General features: G+C 38.1%; 1 protein-coding gene across 1 annotated transcript in view; it reads right to left on the bottom strand.

Annotated features, from left to right (window-relative positions):
* SLC9A9 (solute carrier family 9, subfamily A (NHE9, cation proton antiporter 9), member 9) overlaps positions 1-24,065 on the bottom strand; it is a 525,806-nt gene that overhangs the window by 270,885 nt on the left and 230,856 nt on the right. Inside the window, exon 8 of the mRNA XM_012724853.1 lies at positions 2,951-3,039. Coding sequence (XP_012580307.1) covers positions 2,951-3,039 — 89 coding nt within the window. The remainder of the gene's footprint in view (positions 1-2,950; positions 3,040-24,065) is intronic.

Below are 24,065 nucleotides of genomic sequence, written 5' to 3'. Positions count from 1 at the left end.
CCAATCTCATTGTTGCAAGGTTGTGACTTTAGATGTTATATTCAACAGTGGTGTGTGTGTGTGTGTGTGTGTGTGTGTAAACCCATGCATATATGCTACATATGTGTATATTAGAAGAGGAGAAGTGAATGGAAAGTGACAGCTTTCAGACTGAAAAGAAGTGAGCGAAGCTGTGAGGTAGGAAGGGGAGGAGGAGTGTCATACATTAAGTCCTTCTACGAACCAGGCACCCGGGAAAGAAAACAAGGGCGACTCACAAAGATGGAGGTGTGCAATTATCTGGATGTTAAAGAATGAACTTGTAAAATTTTCCTTTCTTCAAGTGCTATAAAAATGGATGCTGGCAGTCCATCAGGGAGAGCTTGTCAAGCCACTCAGAGAATGAACAGAAGACAGTGGGGCACTGATTTTGGCTTTGTCCCTCCTAGGTGCTGGCTGCTGTCTCGCCAGGAGATGAGTTATCTTTGAAGTTCTGCTGAGCAGTCTAGATAGCATGACTTAAAAGTGCAAGTCCCTAAACAGAGTTCAGCTTCCCAGAATACAAATGCTCTGAGAGCCAGACAAGGTCAGGAAAAAGCAGCCCAAGACATTTCCCCTGGAGCCCTAGAGAATACTAGTAGCCTCCATAAATAATGATCCTAGAAGACAACACTTTGGAGGTTCCTAGGTATTAATATCAGGTTTTGGCTCATTTTTAAAAATCAGAGATCCTTAAGGTTTCTGTAATTGCATCCTGTGGTTTCTCTAACGGGCAATGGGGAGAAGGGTGACATTGCAAAAGCCAGACTAGGTGGGAGGTAAGGTTAGGCTCAAGTAAACATGGGACATGAAAACATAAAGAAAGGATTAAAAAAAAAGCCATTTTCGAGAGTATTAACCTAAGTCTCCTAAATTTTCTATCTCAGAATTCTTGGCCAATACAGGTTTTGCTTAGATGTTGCTTTGACTTTGTGCACTCCCTCTCTCACACTAGATGTCCTCACCATTGCTGGGCTTACTGTACAAGCCCCGAAAGTGAATTCAGCACTTTGGGGGAGGTGGCAGTCTTTTAGTCTGAGTTCTCATTATTCTCCACTCTGTCATCCTTGCCATGTAACTTTCACATACAGGTATGGACCTATTGGCTTCAGTCCTCTGATATACTTTGGCCAATAAAATATTTATAAAATGTGATGCAAACTGAGTCTTAAAATGGTCTTGCACACTGCAGTTATTCTTCAAACAGGAGACTGACAGACACGGCTCTGCAGGCAAGCTGACCTGAGAATAGAGACTCAGCAAACACAAGTGAACCCACTCAGTTGAGACAGCAGAGTCAGCTGGCTCAACCCAGATCAAAAGAGTTGACCTTTGCAGATGTGTAAAATAAATATTTATTGTTGGATGCCACAGGTTTATCTGGTTGGTTCTTACAAGGCAACAGCTCACAGACCTAAGAACATTTTAAGCCATGCCACTCTTTTCTCCAAAGTGATGTTTCTAATGGTCCACCAATCATCCTCACTCTTCCTGTGTTGCTTCTATGATATTTTATTGTGAGCTGAACGATCCCCCCAAATTCATGTTGGAGTCTGAATCCTCAGTACCTTAAAACAAGACCTTATTTGGAAGTAGAGTGATTGAAAATGTAATTAGTTAAGATGTGCTCATACTGGAGTAAGGCGAGCCTTTAACCTAACAAACTGGTGTCTTCATATAAATGGGAAATTTAGAGGTAGGCACGAATGCCCTGTGAACACCAAATCACAGATCAGCCTGTGTCTACAAATATGAGAAGACTTAAGATTCTCAGAAAATCATCAGAAGCTGAGAAAGGACTGGAGCAGATTCTTCCTCACAGTCCTCAGAAGGACGTAATCCTGCTGACACCTTCATCTCCAACTTCTAGCCTAGTCACTCCCCATTAAGTGGGATAAAGTCTAAATTCTTTCACAAGGTTACCAAGTGTTTCCTATGATCTATCTATAGTCTCTGTCTATAGCTTCCTACGTCACTGTCAGAGTCTTGTACCTTCTCTCTCAGTACTACATCCTCACCCCCTTCACAAGCCACACAAGATTCTTTCTGGCGCTTCAAAGCTTTTGTCCATGCTACCCACAACCTTGATTCTTCCTGCTAATCTCTTACTCCCACAAGATCCCACACTTTACATAAATCACTTCAATGTGTATTTAACACTTCAGATATAGTTTCACCTCTGGAAACTTTGTCCTTACCTTCCCATTCCTAACTCTGAGAGTTCAGGTTATAGAATGTTTCCAAGATTCCCTAGCCACATCTATCTATCCCAGTACTTACCATACTCTCATACTGTGAATAATGGCTATTTACACATCTTTATCCATCAACAGACTACATGAAGCTCCGCAAGGCACATTCTCTTTTATTCCTCGTATCCAGCACAGTTCTAGGCAGCGTGGCTGTGCAGGAGACATTGTGGAGTGTGCATGGGCAAACTCCACAATGCGTTCTTGGCATTGGGAGACACATTCTGGTTGTTTGACAATTGGCAGTTGTGTTTACTTGAAAGCCAAAGTACCCAATTAAAGACCAAACATTGCTTCATTTTTTGTCTTCATTTCCTTCTCTCTTTATAACTAGCCAATCTCACATGCTTTATAATGCTTTTAGATGTAAGTGACTTGTGAATTAGTGCCATGTATAAGGCCTTTCATCTTCAAGACTGATAGTCTACATTCCACGTTTCTCAGGAGGGAGAGACTATTATAACTATATTTTTGCTTACCAAGAGAATTGTTAATGGTTATCCTGGAGGAAAAAAAAAATCTATAAATATCCAACCTATAATGAGGCTGTAAGCTTACTTTCTTCCTTTACTAATGAAATTCTTTCTGAGTGCACAGCCAGAATTGCTCCATAACCATTACATGGAGAATAAAGACAAAACCGCTAGTGAGGCTTTGCTTTTGTTTTTTTTTTTTTCTTTTACCTGTTTAGTCCTCATTTTGGAATCCAGCGACAGATTGTTGTAGGTATAATGTGCCTGTGTGACTCCACAGAAGAGAACAGCAACTATCCCTGAAATTCAAAAACATGACAGTCAAAATCAATTCTCGTTGCCGTCCATGTCCAGGGGCTCTGGTTATCCCAGCTGGAAACAAACTTGTGTCAGTAAAGTCAAAACTAAGGCTAATTACCATGATTGTGAAAACTGGATTAATCTTGCCACTCACTTTAAATATGGATTTGCAGAATTAAATTTAAATAGTTAGAGAAAACTATTCAGTAGGGCCTTCCTTGGTGGTACAATGGGTTAAAACTCCGCACTATGAAGCTATCCATTGCCACTGCGGTGTGAGTTCGATTCCTGGTCAGGGAGGTGACCCACACGGCTTAGTAGACCTCTTCTGTCCCACCTGCTGCTCTCTTCGGCAGTGTATTTTAGTCCGTCTGCCTGTTCTGCTCCCCACTCTGTCTCTGTTGAATCCTCTCAACTCCCTGTACCTCTGGCCTGTACCCTAGTTTTTGTATGCATAAATGAATAAATCTAAAAGAAAGAAAGAAAGCAAGCTATTCAGTCAGTTCTTCCTGTGGCAGAAATGGAGAAATTATTTTTTGGCCATGAGTTAGAAATGTTGTGCTTGGAAACATGTGAACAGAAGGCAACTCTGGACCACTTAAGGCCAGTGCCAGGCTCCTGTCATAACGTAATTGAGTTTTAAAAACCACGAGCCACAATCTAAGACACATACAAGAGTTTGTTTGCCCCTGGCAATGCCCCTTCTTGCTAAGCAAGAAAGAGGCCCCTGTTTGATCCTTGCCTCTTCGGCAGAGCTGAGTGTTCTGTTCATCTGCTGCCGGGTAAAGTAATGGCCACATCCAAGGGCCATAGTTGTTGAGTTGGCTGCTCTGTTGTGTGCTTCCTGCCTGCTGTTGTCCCCCAGTTACTTCTTGGTTATGTGCAGTCACACATCTCTCAGTGCTCCCTGGTCACCGAGCACAGAAGTGATGTGACAAACGTGTCCCTGCTCATGCTCTGGCCTTCCCTGTTGTTGCCCCTGTGCTGGGTGGGGGAAGGAGAAGGGCAGCATTTTGCTCTCATGAAAGTTTCTGTTAATTATGGGAAACTGGGCATAGGGGAGGGTTTTGGGGAAAACAGAGAGGTAAGTATTGCTCAACTCAGACCAAGGGAATCAAGTTGAATTTTAAGCAGCAGAATCTTTCCAACCAAAAACACTCATAAATTAAATGCTGATGATTCTTAAGAGTATAGAGATATGTGAACTGAATACTGACATTTCAAATGAATGTGCAATAAAGAATTTTAAAGAACCAAGCATATTTTTAAATATGTAGGCTGCATGTTTCTATTTATATATTGGCTATTTGAGGAAATAACTTTGGATAAAATATTGCTAAGACTTACATGACACAAATGCATTGACATTTATATCACTTACAAATTTAATATTATGTTCCAAAGTGTTAGGCAAAAGAAAAAAAAACTACTAGAAGTTTTTTTTTCTAAGACATATTACACAGTAAGCACTTCTATAGATTTGGGGAAAGTTTTCAGTTTCTTAGCTTCTCTTCAGAAATTCTAAGAAAAAATGCCTATACAATATTGCATTTCACCCTTCACAGATTTTCTATTAAAAAACAACCAGTACCAGGGAAACCTAGGTTACTGGAGGCAGTGGAAGGACTGCCATGCGTGATGTTTGGTATCAAATATTTTTCTTTATTAAAAATGTAACTTATCTCTCTCTGCTGATTTTGTAGTCTGTTGGACTCTTTTCTGGGTGAGGTTTGGCTGGCCCTCCCACTGTTGTGGAAACATTTTGACTGTATATTGATCTGCAGAGAAGAAGTGAATAAAAAAGAGAGGGAGTGTTGTGGGTGGTGCATGTGAGGAACTGGTAACAAAGGTTTCCAAGGAATAGGGGTGATTGTGAAGTTGTTTGCACACCAGAAGTGGTCAAGGACATAGCATTTATTTGCATCGTCTTATTTTTGGTTTATCATCTCACAGCAGACTTGCCACATTACCCAGCCCTTCCCTTTGCTCCCCTTCTTAGTTACAGGATTCCCATGCTCAAACCAGAATTCTGGATTCCCCCTTTCCTTGTTCTCTTGTCCTTTGAAACTTATCCTGCACTGGGCTAATCATGATGCTTTTTTTTTTTAATATAATATAATATGTTTATTTTTACATCCTTTTGTGCCTTTTTCGGGCATTTGGGTTGATTCCATGTCTTTCCAATTGTAAATAAAGCAGCAATAAACATGGGGGTGCAGGTGTCTTTGAATCAGTGTTCTTTTGTCTTTTGAGTAGATACCCAATAGCGATGCTTTTAAAGTAATCCAGATAGCATCAGGCTGCTGTTCAGTGCCCGACAGGATTGAGTCCCATCCTCAGCAACCCTGCCCACAGCTTCTGGCCTCATCTCTTGCATGGTCCCTGCTAAGCCTGGTTCATCGTGGAGCACTCTCTTCTGACCTCTGCTATCGGGAAAGTTCTTTCACTCACCTATGGTTCCCTCCTTCCCTTAAGAGGTTGCATCATCAGTAGGATCTCTCTCCACTCTATAAAATGGACCTTTATTGTTCGCACTTATGTATTAAAAATATTATATATTTTTATATATTGTTTAAAGCTAAGCAATATTTTGTGTATTTATGTCTTTAATTCCTGACTTCCTGCTCTGCAAGGAAAGCTCATTGATTGCAGAGGGATTCACTGTTTCCTAAGCTTTAGCGCAATGCCAGGTGCAAGGTAGGCATTTAGCACATTATTTGTTGAATAAATAAATGAATATCCCTATCTCAATGTAACAAATAAGAAACAAATTTGCTCAAGGTCACCTGGCAGAGCTGGGCTTCAAAATCCCAGACTCTTTGTGCTTTTCTTCTTGTGTTAGGCCATCTGCAAGTGTTTTATGGTAATTTTGAGTCATGTAAACAAGCAAACAAAAACCATCAAATGATTTCTGGTGTCTGGAGGAAACAGCCAGGGAGTTGATGATGAAGATAACATATCTGAGTTGATGGGACATTTCATTTGAGGGTATTTTCCCTAATCACTCCATTGGTTTTCATTTCCTTGCCTCTGTTAGGACACTAACAGGCAATGTTTCTACAAATATGTTCTGATTTTTGTGTAGGAGTATGTCACACAAACAACAACAAGGCATGTACCTACATCATCAGAGGCTAAGTTGATCTGCCCTTTAATATTAACATACATACTCACACTTCTATAGCTTGGTAATTAATTAACTGTCACAAATTACTATAATTAGTATGACTTTTACATGCCAAAACACATTTGGAAAATGTCTCATCTAACTACAACTATTATCTATACAATTTTCTGCCATCTAAACACATGCAGAGTTGACAGTTTTCTACTTTATAAGAGTGCATTGTAATTGTCATTGCATTGTTACCTGATGGCAACAACTATACTGCTGCTCTCTCATAAGCTCAGGATCTCAGATTCTCAGGTGGAAAAGGCCAGGGATGGGGCCCAGGTGTTCTTTGTGCCAGCCAGTAAGTCAGTTCCTAGCTCCAAACCCCCATCCTGTGCTTGCTGGGGCTGAAGCTCTACAGACTTCCTTTGTCATAGCCAGTTGGGTTCTGCCCAGAGAGACCCCAGGGGGGCAGGGGCCTGTTCCTATTCACCTGCTGTTCCTGTCAGTGGCATCTCAGCAGTGGTTCTTCACCACAGCTATGTCATAACTTCTGTTTTTGTTGTTTCCTGCACTTCCAAACCTAGCTCATGGCTCTCCTTTAGGGAAGCCAGAAGTCAGGCAGCTTCCTCAGGGCATAGGTCCCAGCTCAGTGGTTCTCTTTTAGGAACTTATAGATTCTGTTCTCTTTGTCTCTCCAGTTACAGATTCACATCTGAATCCTGTGATTACGACTTCTGTGTCATCTCAAAACTCTTTGTATACTTTTGACTTTTTAAGACCTGCTCTCCTAATTTCCTGCTTTCAGCTATCAACAGCAGCTGACTCCTCTTCCCCAGACTGAATCCTGACCAGTACTCTCTGTACTTTGAGTCCTTCTAATTCTAAATTTTGGCGGTTCTCTGAAACCAATGATGATTTGACATCTAGAAATAAGACCTACTCTATCCTCCTATTGTAACGAGGCCGATGGGAGATACCTAGTGACAGCTAAGCTGCCAATGCAAAGTCCCAAGGACCTAACCTATGCTCCTTTTAGTCTATGGTTGAAATTGGTATACTCAAAAAGTGATGTGAACTTGACCTAAACTGGAACAAGTGACCTGGGGTTTGGCGTAACAAGAGCCTAGAACTATAAAAGAGACATGGTCCAGACTCATCCATGTGTCTCCTGACTTCCCAGTGATGGAGGAAGGAATGCAGGGGGAGGCATCACAAGATTGACTCACACAGGGTAAGCCAATAACATAGCCATAAAATCAAGATCCTTGACACAGCCATAAAATCAAGGTCCTTAGGCACTGATGTGGGATGTTTGTGGGAAGTCCCAGCAGATAACAGACTATTGGGGCTGTGTCTAGAGCTCAGACCCAAAAGGTAAAAGACAAGGAGATGGGACGGAATTGGGGAGACTCCGTCCTTGCAGGGTCTTTGGTTCTTTTAGATACTGTTCAAAATCAACAAACCCAGGCTCACAACGAGTGAGCCCTTCTCAAAGAGAAGCTGACTAAAGAGAAGCTGTTGCAGTCTCTGCACCAGCATGGGGCAGCAATCCTCTGCCCACTGTGTCTATGCACATGCTTCTTTCCACCTGCTCTCTTCCTCTACAAGAGCAGCAGCCTCCTGCCTGCCCATGACCTGTAGCAGGCCGGGACCTCTCTGCACTGACCTCCCTCAGTGGAGGCCTCTCTCCTAAGGCCACCTGCCAGCAGCCATGCAGGTTTCTCTCTCTGCAAACCTGACCCTGCTGGGCATCTCTCCCCCACTTGCTTGTGCCTTTGCAAGTGTCCAAGACTCCTGTCCTTTCCCCCAATAAGCCTGCTCTTTAAATATAACTGAGTCTCTGTCTCATGGAGAAACTCACCACCTGCCGCTGAAAGGGGAGCTCTGGTAAAACCTTTCCCAGAGTGGGCCCAAGGGTCCTGCACTCCAAAAATGACATCACCATCAAAAGAGCTTTCTAAAACATAAGTGCTACCCCACAATGCACAGGTATCCTGAGGTGTGAGCTGCTCCTCATTATCTGAAATGTTTGGACTGAATGACCATCTGCCAGAGCTACTATAGCAAAAATTCTTTCCATAAAATAGAAATTTGGATTCCTATAAATTCTGTGGGTCTGTCACTTCCTATACACTTATTAACTAACTAGAACCTACATCACAACTTTGATTTTTAATTCAGGAAAAGGTAACAATAATGAATCCAAACAAAACCTTTAGATAATTTTTGAATAGTGGCAGACCAATTTTCTCAAAATGTGGAGACAAGATGAAATTATAGACTTTCAAATATCATGTAAATTTTATGTAGATAACACTTGTAGAGTAAAATTTTACATGAAAACATGTAATCACCATAAATTCTAAATTAATTTAATTTTTAAAAGTAAGGATTCAGTTGAAATATAAAATCAAAAAACATCCCTAAATGATGTTTCTAAGACTCTGGACCACAAACTTTTAAGTCAAAGGTTTAAGAAAATGGTGAGTTTGGACATTTGTATCCAAGCCACGAAGGCAGCTCACTTCCAAAGACTCCATTTCCTTTATTTTCTCTTTCTTTACCCACTACTTTGCTTTTCCTTGTCATTCACAGGCTGTGCTAACTTACAACTTCTCCTTCTGTTCCCCCTTCACTTCAGAAGCTACCAGATCCCAGCTTGAAGTTCAACAATGGTGCAAGAAAATGTATTAACTGAGAGACCTTTTAGAACTCTGCTTAGTGTATCTCCAATAATACTGGACATCCCAAATACCTGAGATTCTTATGAAAATGTTCAGTATGTTTGGACTGCAGCCCAAGATACTGCATTTTAATTACCATGAATGGGGCCTCCCTGATGGTGCAGGGAATAAAGACTGTGCTATCAAGCTATCGCTAGCCACTGCAGCATGAGTTTGATCCCCAGCCAGGGAGCTGACCCACATGGCACAGCAGACCTCTCCTGTCTCACCTGCTTCTCCCCTCCACATTGTGGTACAGTAGATCTGCCTGTTCTGCTCCCCATTCTGTCTCTGGTAGATCCCCTCATTCTCCTGTACCTCTGGCCTATACCCCAGTTGTTATATGCATAAATAAATCTTTTAAAAAAATAAACTACCACAAATTTCCATGCTTCTTTTCTGGGATCATACTTTGGGGGACAAGACTCTGACTAGTATTTTGGTACTAAAAGTCAACTCCTCCTGCTATGGCATGGCCTTGATCTCTCATAGTCCAAAACTGAGACCTTGCCTTATTCTTGCCCTGTTCTCATATTGGCTATTTGTCTACTGAAATGTCTCACTGGTTCTGGCATGGAGGCTGCAGGATGAGTAAACCTGACCCTAAACCTGGGGTAGTTTGATTCTCCTAACAAAGACAACAGAAACACTAAGTCAACTCATAGCAGGTAGGATGCAATAGATGATAAGAAAACAGGAATCCCCAGGGATGAAAATTTTTTCTGAATTTCTGGGGAAAGTGGAAGAAAGATAGGAATAGTTTTCCTAAAGGATGCAGAAGCTTTTGAACTTTAAAGTGAGAAGAATTTGGGATTGGTGGCTCAGAGGTTGGGAATTCAACATAGGCAAAAGAAGAAAGGAGACTATGGGGCATGTCTGAAAAACTTACATTTGATAAGTACAAGTTGGGTTTTAATCCATTAGAAGTTAGGGATAAACACAAATTGAATGGATTAGGTACATGTTTATAAATACAAAACAATAGGAGAAAGAACAAAGCCATTCTGTATGTAAAGTGGTTAAACTATTACCAAAGTGGTTAAAGTATGGGATTATTTGTTTTATTAATCACAGTATTAATAAAAATTAGAAGTGCTGACCCTCTAGTATCCTCTGCTGGCAAAATATTACTTGATTTTATTTCTTAACAAAAGTAATATTTGATCATAGTGTTTCTATCTCTGCTGAAAACAATCGGTCATTGAATATAAACACGATGTTGCAGATCCAAAATGCTTGGGTTAATTTGTATTTATGGATCCCTGTGGCAGTGATAAATGGAATCAAGGGCACATTATGGCCCACAGCAGAACATGGTCAAAAATAACTGATATTAAAATAAAGAAGAGTTCTGAAAGAAATCAAGAAGCATCTTAGAGAAAATAATAAGAGCTTCTGACTCATATGTAGTATAAGATTGTCTTTCAGTATCTGGACAGTGAGTTTTCAGGGCGGGCAGATCCCTGAAGGTCTGGCTGTAGAGATTGACTGATGTAATTTTCAACTAGGACAAGTACCAACACTTTATGACTCTAGCTAAAACAAGCTATTTGAGAAGCCACAAAGAGGTACACAGAAATATTCAAATTAATTGGCAAGCAAAAATGTTAGGAAACAGCATGAGTAGGTTAATAATTGTTTGGGAAAAATAATGATTCTGCTGGCAAGTAAATTCTTTGCAGAGAGATCAATTTTTAGAGGACAATTTACTCTTTTTGGTTAACAGAGTGCCATTTACACTGTTCTTGATTCCTGTTTCTGCATCCTCTCAGAAAGGGTATCAGTGCTACTAAAGTTTGTGTGTATGTATATACATGATTGAGATTCACTTTATGATTACAATTTTTATTTAAGAAAAAGAGTATACTGCACTGGCATCAGAAGACCTGGGATCTAACAGCCCATATTTCACCAAATTAACTTGTTTGATGACTTGTGCAATTTAAATTTACTGCCTGATCCACCATTTTCTTCTCAATGAATGAAAAAAAAAAAAATGGCCTGTATTCATGTTTTTCATGTTGGGGTATACAAGAAAACCTACTGAGGGTAGAAGAAAACATTAGAACTTTATACTTTTTAATTAGAGTGTTTGCATAAGCTAAACTATGTAATTACCCTGTGGGCAAAAACAAAACAAAACTCCAAAAAACTATTCCTGTGTAATATTAGGTGTGTGATAAATCAACTTTATTTTTGGCCCACAGGTGTCAAGAAACACTGCGGTGTATAACCTCCCATGTGAAATGTCCGATATCCAAATGTTCAGTTTTCACATTTGCTTCAAGATCTTCATGTATGGAATTGCAGAATTACATGGCATCCCCACAGCTAAATGTTGATTTCCTGTCAACTAGGTTACCCAGTGTGCCCTCTAGACCTAGAACTCCTCAATGGTTGGGTCACACCACTTCTCTTTGTGTTCTTATTGACCCCATAAAAGTGGCCAGCAGATGTCAAGTGACTAAATGCAGTTTTATCAAATAAATGAATCCCTATTCCAAGGAATATTTACTTTGAAGAGAAAACACAGGAACAATTGTTTTTGATCCTCATATGTAAAAAGATGTTTATGTGGATTTATTAGTGGCAAGGTCCATTTTCTTCTATATTTAAAATTTTTTAATTGAAAAATACTGTCACTAGTCTCTGGGCCTGATAGCATTATTCAGTAGTTCTTTTCTCATTAAAAGTTGATGAAGCCTTCAGATATGGGAGCTGAAAAATAAATGTCTGTCACAGGCAGCATGATTTTCTTTGACATTAAATGCAGACTTGAGGAGTTTCTAAGACTGGTGAATATTGTGTTTTGGACAGGAAATATTGATTATATCATCAGAAAACAAAAAGAAAGTGAGTGAGAAAGAAAAAAATGTGTCTTGCTCTCAGACTGTACTCTAAGGGGTTTTAAGGTTGATGGGCTATTTTTCCATGCCACACTTTTATTTATTTTTGATCTAGTAAAAAGAGACATTTCTGACAGGTTTCTTACCACCACAGCTGAATGTGAACCTGGAACTCGGAAGGCAAAGATTTAACGAAATGGAAAACTCCTTCAGGGAATATGAAAAATTTCAAGTTTCCAAAGAGTACAATTATTGTCTAGTTCACCAGATTTGGTATTTCCATAGTTGGCAGATTAATCATCTGTGGAACATAAGGAAATCAATATAGAAAACGCACAAATCTATTTTCTTATTTCTGGTTTCTCCAATACAGAGTATACACCTACAGTTAAAAGTCACTTCTTGTCTGTGTCTCAAGGTTATAAATTTCCATTTAAAATAAAACTTTCTAGAGTGGAAGAAAGTCCTTTTCACCTAAACCTCTGATATTGTATCTCAAATGCTGATATTGGGGCTTACTTTCTCACCCTGGTCTCTTCTGCACCTTCAGTTCCTTGGAGATAGCTAACACACTTAAACCAAAGTCCCCTAACTCTAGTCCACAAGCTCACTCCAGGAGTCCCTACCCAGTGGTCCCCTGCATCTTTTTTTTTTTGTGTGTGTGTGGAGTGACCACACTTTGCAGAACTGAGAAGATTCTTGAACAAATTAATTTTGTGTCTTCCTTTCAGTTGCATGTATTTATTCATGAACATTATTCATTTTGGCGAACTGAGCCCCTGATCTAGTTGATAGTCACATAGGAGTTATTCTTGATTGTCTATCTCTTTTATTTATGCATTAATTACTTGTGCCATTTGTTTTTTGACAATTTTCTATAAGCCTGTAGGGACATGGGTTCTTGAGAAAGGAGGAACTGCCCCATTTTCTCCTGTTTCCTAACGCCATGAGTAAAGTTAAATAATGGCTAAAAACATATACAGTGAAGAAAGCAACGACAAGTTTGTCCACTGTGCAGGTTACATGCACCAGGTTGTTTGAATACTGAATTGATGAGCTGTTTGGTTCAAGAAAGTGCAGGTGTGAGTTAACAAGTTATTATGCAAGGAAATGTAATTTACACCTGTGTTTATTGAGATGGCATCATTGAATGTTTGCCCTAGGTTCAATATGTTGGTTAAGTAATCCCCTTGAGAATCCTGGATGCCTGTTACTACGGTTTGAATGCCTAATATTTTGAGACTCAAGTTTTATTTTTGGCCTAGAAACACTCTTATTTGTCAGTGAATTGTTGACTAATTATGTTGGATTCACATAGTCCTGTCATTATGAAAGCAAAAGCAGCTTTAAACTAAGAGATGCTGGTTAACGAATGACATGTACTTAGGAGTTGAAACTAGTCAGATTTGTTTTGAGAAACAATTCAAACCAAATTCTCTCCTGGTGATTTGTTTTATTTACTGAGATCTAGAAACATATTTCCTATCCAGTCATGCAATGCATCAGTAGCAAGCCAAATGGAACACATTCACCTCTGAGCTAAAAGCCTTCTTAAGGGTTTCAGATAAATTTTCCAAGCTGAGAAATGATGGAGATGAGAAGTAATGAGCCAACTTACTTACTCAGATCAAGTAAAATACCAACATGTCCAGTAATAGTTGTTTCATTTGGAAATCTTTCTTCCTTGTCTGTTGCGAAAAAGACTTTCCCAAGTTACTCTACAAAAGCCTTTCAAGGACTGACCTGACAGAAGCAAGACCTGAGCTTCCAAGTGCCAGTTTTTCTTCTTCATGACAATGTAATTAGGCCCACGTCATCTGACAACAGAACATACTTCCTGGGTGTAGGGATTGAAGTGAATTAACTGTATGTTGCACATGACACCTGCATGTGCTGAATGCTGCTCTTTCCAATAGCTTGGTCAAATCCTAGTGTATGGGCTAGGGTGTCCTAAGGTTTTACACTTTTATGGGTTAATTTTTTTTCAGCCTCTTATTATCTAGAATCAAACTATAAAACCCAGTAACATTCTATAGTAATCAGGACATTCTTTTTCTTTCAGATTTTTACATGCTGTTTTTCTTATATGGAAGTCATTCTAAGCTGAATAAATAGTGGGCTCTACAGTTTAATATTTGGTATAAGAAAATGAGGTGTGCTGGTGGCTTCCCTGCCCCTCCTTTGCCTCCAATGGTCATGAAATGTGCCCCAGGAATCTAAAAGTGGAAGCTGACTTTATTACAGCAGTGCCTGGGAGCAGAGAAATCATTAGACATGGTGTCAGTGTTGCCATTAGAAATTGTACTCTTTGGATGTTTAATGACAGTCCCTGAAAATTTGCTTCTGGCAAAAACCTGACCCCCAAAGTCTCAGCTGGGAAACAGATTATAAAAAATGAATTTTCAAACAATCTGTACAGCTGTGCTTTTTGGTTATCTTTATAAACTGAAAGCCACTTTATGACAGGATTCAATTCCTTTGGGATTATGCCATAAATAATACTGCTGAATTATTTTCAATATTCAATTTAAAATAATGGCTCAGTAATCTAATGACTTTTAGAAAATAGCCCTCTGCATAAGAAAACTTCCTGATAAGAAATTAGGTATGCATGAGTACCTTGCATCTTGTAGAATAACCCAAGGTCATATGTTTACTTCAAAGTCATATGCTATACATGAACAATGTCCTTCCTTACAAAAAAATAAAATAAGACCCTTTTGCCATAGAGGTATAGAACATCGAGATACAATAGAATGACTTATTCCAACCCTTCAGCAAGTCAGCAGAAGGGCCAGAAACCAGAGAAGTAGTTCCCAGTGACTGGTTTTGTGAAGAAGGGTAGTTGTATATCCATACCCATTCTCTCTCTCTCTTTTTTTGTTCTCTTGGCTCATGAAGAATCCCTAAGTCTATTTCTATCACACATTCTAGTCCTTAGTAAGACTTCTGCAAGGAACATGGGGCACTCAGATTCTTTTTCACCACTCTGTTCGCCTCTATGGCTGCTACCTGTGGCCTTGTTTCCTACTAGGTTTCATTGCCCACATGTGATAATTGGTGCAGTGTGCTCTTGGGAGTGTGAGCATGGCATGTGCACCTGTCACTGTGGACATCTGGGCCTAGAAGCAGAAATGTGTGCATGTGTAATTATGGACACCTCGGCTGAGGAGCAAGTGATAAAAGCAGACATGGGGCGTGCAGGTAGGCTTTGGTTGCTGCCTCCCTGCCTGCTGCTCTGCCTGTGAATCTGGTCTCCAGATTTAGCATTAAAGGCCTATAAAATATACTGAAGACTCCCACATTCTCTTTTTTCCTGACCGAATCAACAATGAACCTACCCAGCCTGGCATGGCTGCAAACCACTTCTCACTTGCATTTGACATTCTACCCAGAGTTCCCAAAGAAAAGTTTTTTTTCAAACTGTACTTGTATCCTTCCAAACAGAATCAGGCTTCTGAGTATTAAAAATGTCAACCTTCATTTGCATGTTTAAAAGTCACTTGTTTCCATAAAGCTAAGTTTCATGTGACTATTGAATATTTGCAGGTGCAATTTCCAAGAGACTGAGATAGGCGGCTGCAAATATGGCCCTTGAAGTAAAAGATGATCAAAATAAATCAAATGATCATCATCAAATTAGTAACAACTGAAGTGAAAGCAGAAGATGAGGTAATGAGCAAGCCCCCCTCACACTGAAGTGTTCATAATGAGTCTTATAAGGAGTTGAATTGAAAAGGATAATGAAGACTGTGCAAACTGTCTTTAAAGGTTTGATTCTTTTTGTTTGTCTATCAGAATACACCTGGCATAAGTTGATCCCAAGTCTCTGAGCCAAGAGGCTGTGCTGTCTTTGAGTTTTTCTTCCCTTTCGCTCTGTCACCATTATGCAATTTCTTTTGTGGAAATACCTCATGGGATGTTTCTTATGGTGTACCATTTAGGTCCTTTGTTTGCAAGCAATAGAAACTGACTCTGACTACCATCAGAAAAAAACATTGATTGGAAGAAAAAGTGATAGCTCTCAGAAAGGAGGCACACAAGCATTCCAGGGATCTGTGGTCTCAACAGGATTTTGCTGTTGGAGAGAGCAGGTGTCTATAGCTGTACATCTTTCTATCTCCCTAAAGATTCTCAGCCCAGGGAGAAGTGACTTCACTGTCACTTCGTCCCCACTGTCTTTGGTGGGAGAGGATGGGATATTCTCATTTAGAAGATGGCATCATGGGAGGGGCAGTCCCCGAAACATCAGGTGTTATTATCAGTGAAAGCAAGCAGGGGGGCCAGGCAGTGAGAGCCGATATGTATTCACCAGATGCGTCTTGATTAGAAACTTCTTAAATCCACAGGTCTCTATTTTAACTTAGCAGGGGGAGCAAAGTTGCAGATTAATAGAATTTATGACACACCCTTTAGTTGATGTAGGAAGCTGCTCTGGAATGTCCTGATCTGTGGACATATAGAATGTGTGGGGCACCATTTGGCACAGAACACTCAGTACTTTTTAAAGGAGAATTTGGAAGTTTTCCTTTCTTTCTTTCTTGAGCTAAAATCATTCATTTAGTTGCTCCAAAGATATTTACTGAATGCAAAGGATAACACAGCCAATTTGCTGTGCTGATATAGCTCTCATGGACCTGATAGAATAGTAGAAATTTTGCCCATCAATTCTAACTACACATTAGCTCTAGTTCTATGATTTAGAACTACAGAGAATAAATCACATATTATAGTGAATCTAGATGCACACATACAAATAGTAGCCTCTTAGAAATTATAATGGAAGAAGTTTTCATTTAGCACAGCGCCACAAAATATAAAATAGCTTAAAAACCACTTAACAAGAAATTTGTAGGTCTAATATGAAGACAACTATAAAAATTTACTACCAATCATAAAAGACAATTTGAATAAATGGAGAGACATAACATATCCCTGTGTGGGAAGGCTAAATATTGTAAAAAAATTAATCTAAACATATAATGCAACACCAACCATAATCCCAATGTTATTTTCTGCTTGGAACCTAAAAAAGTTATTTCAAGTCCTTATGGCATAATAAGTATATGAATATAGCAAAGACAATTTTGAAACTGGAGGAGGTGGGTAGAGTTTAATTTCCTACATATTAAATGAGCCATGAAGATGACATGATAAAAACTGTGAAGACCTAAAGTTCAGTACAAGATTTTAAAAAACCCAAAACTGGCCCTCCCTGGTGGCACAGTAGGTTAAAGCACTGCACTGAGAACCTAAAGCCACTTCCGCATGAGTTCGATTCCCGCCTGCCCCAGAGGTGACCACATGGCGCGGCAGACCTCTCCAAACCCACCCACTGCTCCCCTCAGCAGTGTACTTCGTAGATCTGCCTGTTCTGCTCCCCACTCTGTCTCTGGTGAAGCCTCTCAACCGCCCCTGAGGCTCTGGCCTGTACCCCAGTTCTGTATGTACAAATAAATAAATCTTAAAAAAAAACCAAAACATGCATATACATATATGAACCTGTGCACATAGACTTTATTGTACAAGTTTATAGGCTTAAGTTGAAAGATTTTAGGAAAAGTGGATAACCATCTTGGAAGAAAATTAGACACCTAACTCCACCATCTCATATCAGAACATATTTCTGTTAAGGCCAATGAAAAATAAAAACATGATTATTAAAAAGAAATTCTACATTATCATTCATAAAAACTTGTGCTTTCTAAGCAGAACTTTATACAATCTTGGGTTTTCTAAAAGGAGATAAAATTAACCACATAAAACTTGGGTATGTCTACATCAACATTCCCTCCTATCTAAACAAAAATTATATAACAGATTTAAAAGGCAAAACTCAAAAATTGGAGAATAGTCATAGACTACATGACAGTCAGAAGTTTAATTTTCTTAAAGAGCTTCTAAAATTTAATGTGACAAAGATAAGCATCTCCTGTCAGTAGAAAAAAAATGACAAAAGACAGAAATAGTTCACCAAAGAAGAACCACAAATTGCCTATGACATGAATTAGTATGTTTTTCTTAGTAAAAATACAATAAACTTAAGTAAGAATAAGATGAAACTTGATCATCAAATTAACAGATGAATAAGACATAGGATGATGAAGATGTAAGTAAATCAGTTCTTTCTTATATTGCTTATGGAAGTTATAAAGAGAAAGTTTTCTGGAGAAAAATGTGGACAAATCTTTCTAAGCCACTAAAAATTTTAACCTTTTTCTTATGCCAGAAATTTTATACTAGGTTTTATTTAAATAGAAATACATACATCAATTTATAAGGGTTACTATTGCAATCTTATTAATAATTTTGAAATGTGCAAACAAAATGTTAATGTTGATAGATTAAATTATGGAAAGTACTACTAGATAACCATAAAAAGTAATAAATACAACAATAACCAATATGATGAAAGTATTTACTATCAATTGTTGAATGAAAAAGCAAGTTATTGAAAAATAAATATTTATATGCAATAATCAGGTAGACTTATAAAATATTTTAAAAAGTTGTAGCTTTTAAACAAAATAATAAATATTTAACAAAATAGTTAAAAGGTTATTATAAAAAGAATATAGATTATTCTTATTTCATTCTCTGAATCTTACTTCACTAAATTTTCTATAATGCATATTTATTACTTTGATAGTAAGAAAAAATGTAAAATATGTTTTTAAAAGAGATATATTTTGTTTTGTATCTTTTGCAAAAGTTGTTAGCTGGTTGAAAATTTCCAAAGATTTGATTTTGTTTGTCTGAGATGGACAGGAAGAAGAGTTTTGTAGGATAAATTATTTTTGGCTGGTATTTATTTTTTTTGAGGTATTTTGAATATACCACTCTATTCACTTCTTGCCTGTCTTGTTTCTTCAGAGAAGTCCAATGTTAGCTTAACTGTGTTCATCTACAGGTTGTTTCTTCTTCCGCCTTGACAGTTTCATTATTTTTTGTCTTAGCATCTTGGAAGCTTTACTACTATGTATCTTGCTGGAGATTTTGTTTTATTTAGGTAGTTTGGTGTCCTCTTGGCTGCCTATATTTACATGTTTACTCCCTTCTTCAAGTTTGGGAAGTTTTCTTTGATAATATCCTTAAATAGTTTTTCAGTTCCATTCTCTCTTCTTCATCAGGGGTCCCAATGACTAATGTTTCCTTTCTTTTTGGTGTCAGGTTATTATCAAAGAGTTTCTTCATTCTTTTTTCTTTGTATCTCTCTTTGTTTTTCTATTTTGGAACTTTTTGTATATGTATCTTCAAGTTTTCTGATTCATTCTTCCTTTTGGTCTATTCTATCTTCATGACTCCTCTCTGCAATTTCACCTTCTCCATCAATCTTTACAGTTCCCTTCCTTCCTTCCTTCCTTCCGTTCTCCCTCTCTCCCTCCCTCCCTCCACTCTTCCCTCCCTCCATTGTTCTGTTATATATTTTACATTTTTTTTCCATTTATTTACAATGTTTGCTTTCTTTCCTCAGGCGTAGTCCCCATAGAATTTCCACCACCAGTTCTCTAATCACCGTAGTCTCTGGTAACTTTCTTCCCTTGTGTTGATCCTTCTCCCTCTCCACCAGAGAATGTCTCTTATTTATAGTTGTTTATTTTTGTTTTGTTTTCATATATATATATAAAAGATTTATTTATTTGCGCATACAGAACTGGAGTACAGGCCAGAGGCTCAGGGGCAGTGAGAGGCTTCACCAGAGACAGAGTGGAGAGCAGGACAGGCAGATTGACGAAGTACACTGCTGAGGGGAGCAGCGGGTGGGTATGGAGAGGTCTGCCATGCCATGTGGTCACCTCCAGGGCAGGCAGGAATCGATCTCATGCAGACGTGACTTTCAGTTCTCAGTGCTGTGCTTTAACCTGCTGCGCCACCAGGGAGGGCCTTCTTATATATTTTTTTACTGTTATTTTTTCTCTAATGTTTTGTTTTGTTCCCCTATATTACTCCTATAAGTGAAACCATCTGATATTTTTCTGTTTCCTTCTGACTTATTTCACTGAGCATAATTCCTTCTAGCTCCATTCATGTTCCTGGGAATGGCATTAGTCTCTTGATGGCTAAATAGTATTCCACTGCATATATATACCATATCTTCTTGATCTAGTCATCTATTTTTGGCATTTGGGTTGTTTTCATATCTTACCTATTGTAAATAGTGTTTCCATAAACATAGGGGCACAGGTATTGTTTTGAATTAATGTTTTTGTGTCCTTTGGGTAGATTCCTAGGAGTGGAATTGCTGAGTCATATGGTAGCTCCATTTTTAGTAGTTTGAGGAAGCTCCACCCAGCTTTCCATAGTGATTGAGCCAGTTTGCTCTACCACCAGCAGTGTAGGAGAGTTCCTTTTTCATTGCATCCTTGCCAAAATTTGTTGTTGCTAGTTTTTTTCTTTTTAATATTGTTACTGGTGTAAGGTGATATCTCATTGTGGTTTTGATTTGCATTGCCATGATTATGAGGGATGTTGAACATTTTTTCATATATCTGTTGACCATTTGCATTTCCTCTTTGGATAAGCGTCCAAAGAGGTCCTTAAGTGTCCTTAAGTTCTTATGCCCACTTTTTGACTAGATTTTTGGAAAAATTACAACAGATTCAGATGAAATCAAAGGAATACTCAGAGATTACTATGAACATTTATATGTGAACAAGTACAACAATTTAGAAAGAGATGTACAAATTCCTAGAATCATCCAAAGCTAGATAAAGAAGAAAGAGAATCCCTAAACAGACCAATTACAAGAAATGAAATATTTTATTATTTAAATATTCAGTCTGGATCTGCTGTTCTTTGTATTTCTCATAGCTTCCTTTTTCTTTTGTGAGTTTTCTCATATATCTCTGATGTCTTTTTGTTTGTTTGTGTTTGGTATTGTTCTAATTCTTACTGCAATTCTTTCATTTTTCTTAATTATAGCAGTTTTGTGTATCTTTATCTTATAGAAGAGAAGCTCTCCTATGTCTGTGTTGTTGAGTTTTGGGGACTATTTTCCTTTCAGCGGTACATTGTTCCCTTGAGGATTTGTTTGATCATTTGTATTTTTCTTTCTCCCCACTATTTGCTTTTGGGTTTGTTCTGCTATAGGTGGGCTTCTATGGGATGTGGGTCTCCTAGGTTGTACTTCCTTTAAAATAGAAATATTTTTAATCTTAATTGAAAAGTCAATTTGTGGAACCAATAAAAGGGTAGAAGCAGGGGTAGCAGGCCTAGAGCCCTGCCCACTGGTGGGCATCCTTGAGCACTGACTTTGAAAAGTCGTCAAGAGGAATCCAACGGAGAAATACTTCATGTAAATATGATGCCTCAGACACACACACATGTCTGTTAGTGAGTCCATAAGAGCCCATGGCTGCTGGTAGTCTCTATCATTACTCAAAATCTATTATATAGCCCATTCCATCAAATTCATTATATTCATTGCCATACACTTCTTTTTAACACTACTTAATAAGTTTTCTAAATTTTTGTTTTGCAGTGCAAGGGTTTACTTGTGTATTAAAACTAGCAGGATTTTATTATAGCATGAAATATATTCAAAGAATTATAACTTGATACCACGCTTTCACATTCAGATTGTATTGAATGTTGATATGAGAAATGACTGTATCAGAAGGTATTTCCATCTTCCCTACAACTATTTTTAAATGCATTGTCCATTATATTGTGCTCAAAGGGCCTTAGAGTAGGATGCGTGTAATACATTCCCTCAAGTTTTCAGTACCAGAAAAAAAATTTTTTTGCCCATTTTTATAAGTATATTTTTCTTTTATAATATTATTTATTCCCATGTAACTCCTCGTGTTTCTCTTTTGGCTTTGGCTGCCAGAAAGCTCAGAGCTATCTTTCTTGCCAAACCACAGCAACAAATAGCTGCCTAATTTTGCAGAAAAACTATCCCAGAGCAATTGAATATTTATTCTCAACTAAATGGTCCCTTGGTATGCATAGCTCATGTTATGAGTTGTCTCAAATCCAATTTGGAAACAGAGAAGGATTAAATAATAAGCAAACAAACACATAAGTAATTTGGACTAAGCAGACTGGTTTCAGGCTTGGACTTTAGCAGTCAAAAATGCTCACACCTAGAGTTGGTTTGTATCAAATGACTACTAGGCACATTGCTGAAATATGGATTATGTGTCTATGCCCCCAGGAGTGGCCATGAACATTTGGGTCTTTGTATTACCAAGGTCAGCACCTGCATTTACCTGTCCCAGGATGCTGACTCCTTAGAGGAGGGCTATATGTCATCTAATTAAGGATATTAGGATGCAGAGTTGGAAAATGAGCATAGTGCAGTGAAACTAGCAATGTATACATGGACTGTAACTATTTATTACTAGTATTATTAGATTTAAAACTTCATTTCACTGATATGCTTTATTTTTAATCATTTTTCGAAATTGTACATTTTTTTAAATTGCAGGGTATAAGTTCACACCTCCTCGGATGTCTGTTGCAACACCAAATTTCCAATAATTCTCCACCATAGGCCATTCAGACCCCTCCATACCCTTGCCCTGCACCCCTAACCCCAGACTCAAAACTTCAGTCAGATTTCTGAGTTAATTTTGGTTGGATTTTGTCTGTTCCTTTGTTTCTTTATATTACTCCTTTTGACTTATTACACTTTGTTAATCACCTGAAGTTCCATTCATGTTGTCAAAAATGGTAAGTTTTCTGATTTTATGAAAAGCTGGTATTTTATTATGCATATATACCACATATTCTTTATCCATTCATATATCTGAACACTTAGCTGCTGCCTTGAAGTAGCTATTATAAATAGTGCTGCAATGAATTTAGGAGCATATTCAGCACTTCAGATTAGTGTTTTTGTATCCTTCTGATTGATATGTAGGAGTAGACTTGCTGGATCATATGGTAGATCTTTATTTAATATTTTAAGAAACATCCATAACAGTTTTTCCTGGAGGCTGGACAAATCTAAATTCTGACAATGACATAATAGAATTCGTCCTTGTCCACATCCTCACCAAAGCTTGCCTATTTGATATGGGTCATTCTCAAAGGTGTGAGGGAGACTTTGTTGTGGTCTTGATTTGCATTTCCTTGATGGTAAGTATAATGATAAGCATTTTATCCATGTATCTGTTGGTTATCTGTGTATTCTTTGGAGAAGTATCTATTTGATGCTTCTTCCTATTTATATATTTAGTTGCTTCCCCGTTTTTTGAGTTGTGGGCTCTTTGTAGATCTTGGATATCAGTCAGATGTGTGGTGTGAAAATATTTTATTCCATTCTGTAGTGTGTCATTTTGTTTTGATGATAGTTTGATGTAATCCCAAATACTTATATTCTCTTGAATTTTCCTTGCTGTTGGAGATGAATCCACAAAGACATCTCTGATGCCTATATCATACAATGTTAGTGTATGAAGCATTAGTGTCTTGTGGTGTATAAAGATGGCCCCTCTCCGCGGAACATTGGCCCTGGGTCATTCCGACTAGTGCACTAGTCTGAGTACAATGTTTCAGAAAATGTATACAAGGCTATTTTTAAAGCATTCCAATTCTTTTCATTTTATTTTATGGTTTATCATCTCACATCTAAATCCTTTATTCATTTTGAGTTAATTTTTGTGTGTGGTTATGAAAATTGTTGTCTATTTTCATTCTTTTTCATGTGGCTCACCAGTTTTACCAATGCTATTTATTGAAGACACTTTCTCCTGTTTCTACTCTTGGCTCCACTGTTACATATCAACTGCCTTATAAATTTGGGCTTATTTCTAGCCTCTCAATTCTATTTGGTATGTCTGTGTCTCTGTTTTTGTTCCAGAACTACTGTTTTGATTATTACAGCTTTGTAATATAGACTGAAATCTGGGACTGTGATACCATCAGTCTTCCTCATTTTTTGTCAGGATTGCTTTAATAATACTGTAGGGTCTTTAGTTTCAGTAATGCTTATTTTATATTCTGTTTTATTGCCACTGAAATTTTAAGGGGGCTCCATTAAATCTTTATATTGCTTTGGATTACTGGCCATTTTGAAAAATTTAATTCTTCCAATCTATAGTCATGTCATCTCTTTCCATTTCTTTGACCTTCTATTTATTTTAATAATGTCTTTTTAACTGTGTAAGTCTGTATCTCTTTTGTCCATTTGGCCAAGCAAAGCAAACTGAATTCAATGCATTATTATTTTTGTTGATAATTTTGGCCTTTTAATTGGTCAGTTCAGTCCACTTACATTTTTGTGATTATTGAACCTCCAAACAGTTTTCCATAGTGGTTGTACTTGTTTGCATTCCCACCAGCAGTGCAGGAGAGTTCCTTTTTCACTACATCCTTGCCAACATTTGTTGTTG

Source organism: Condylura cristata, unplaced genomic scaffold (genome assembly GCF_000260355.1).
Source record: "Condylura cristata isolate star-nosed mole 26May11 unplaced genomic scaffold, ConCri1.0 scaffold00014, whole genome shotgun sequence".
Classification (NCBI taxonomy): domain Eukaryota; kingdom Metazoa; phylum Chordata; class Mammalia; order Eulipotyphla; family Talpidae; genus Condylura; species Condylura cristata.
Note: the sequence above shows the minus strand (reverse complement) of the source record. Positions and strands in the feature narration are given on the sequence as shown.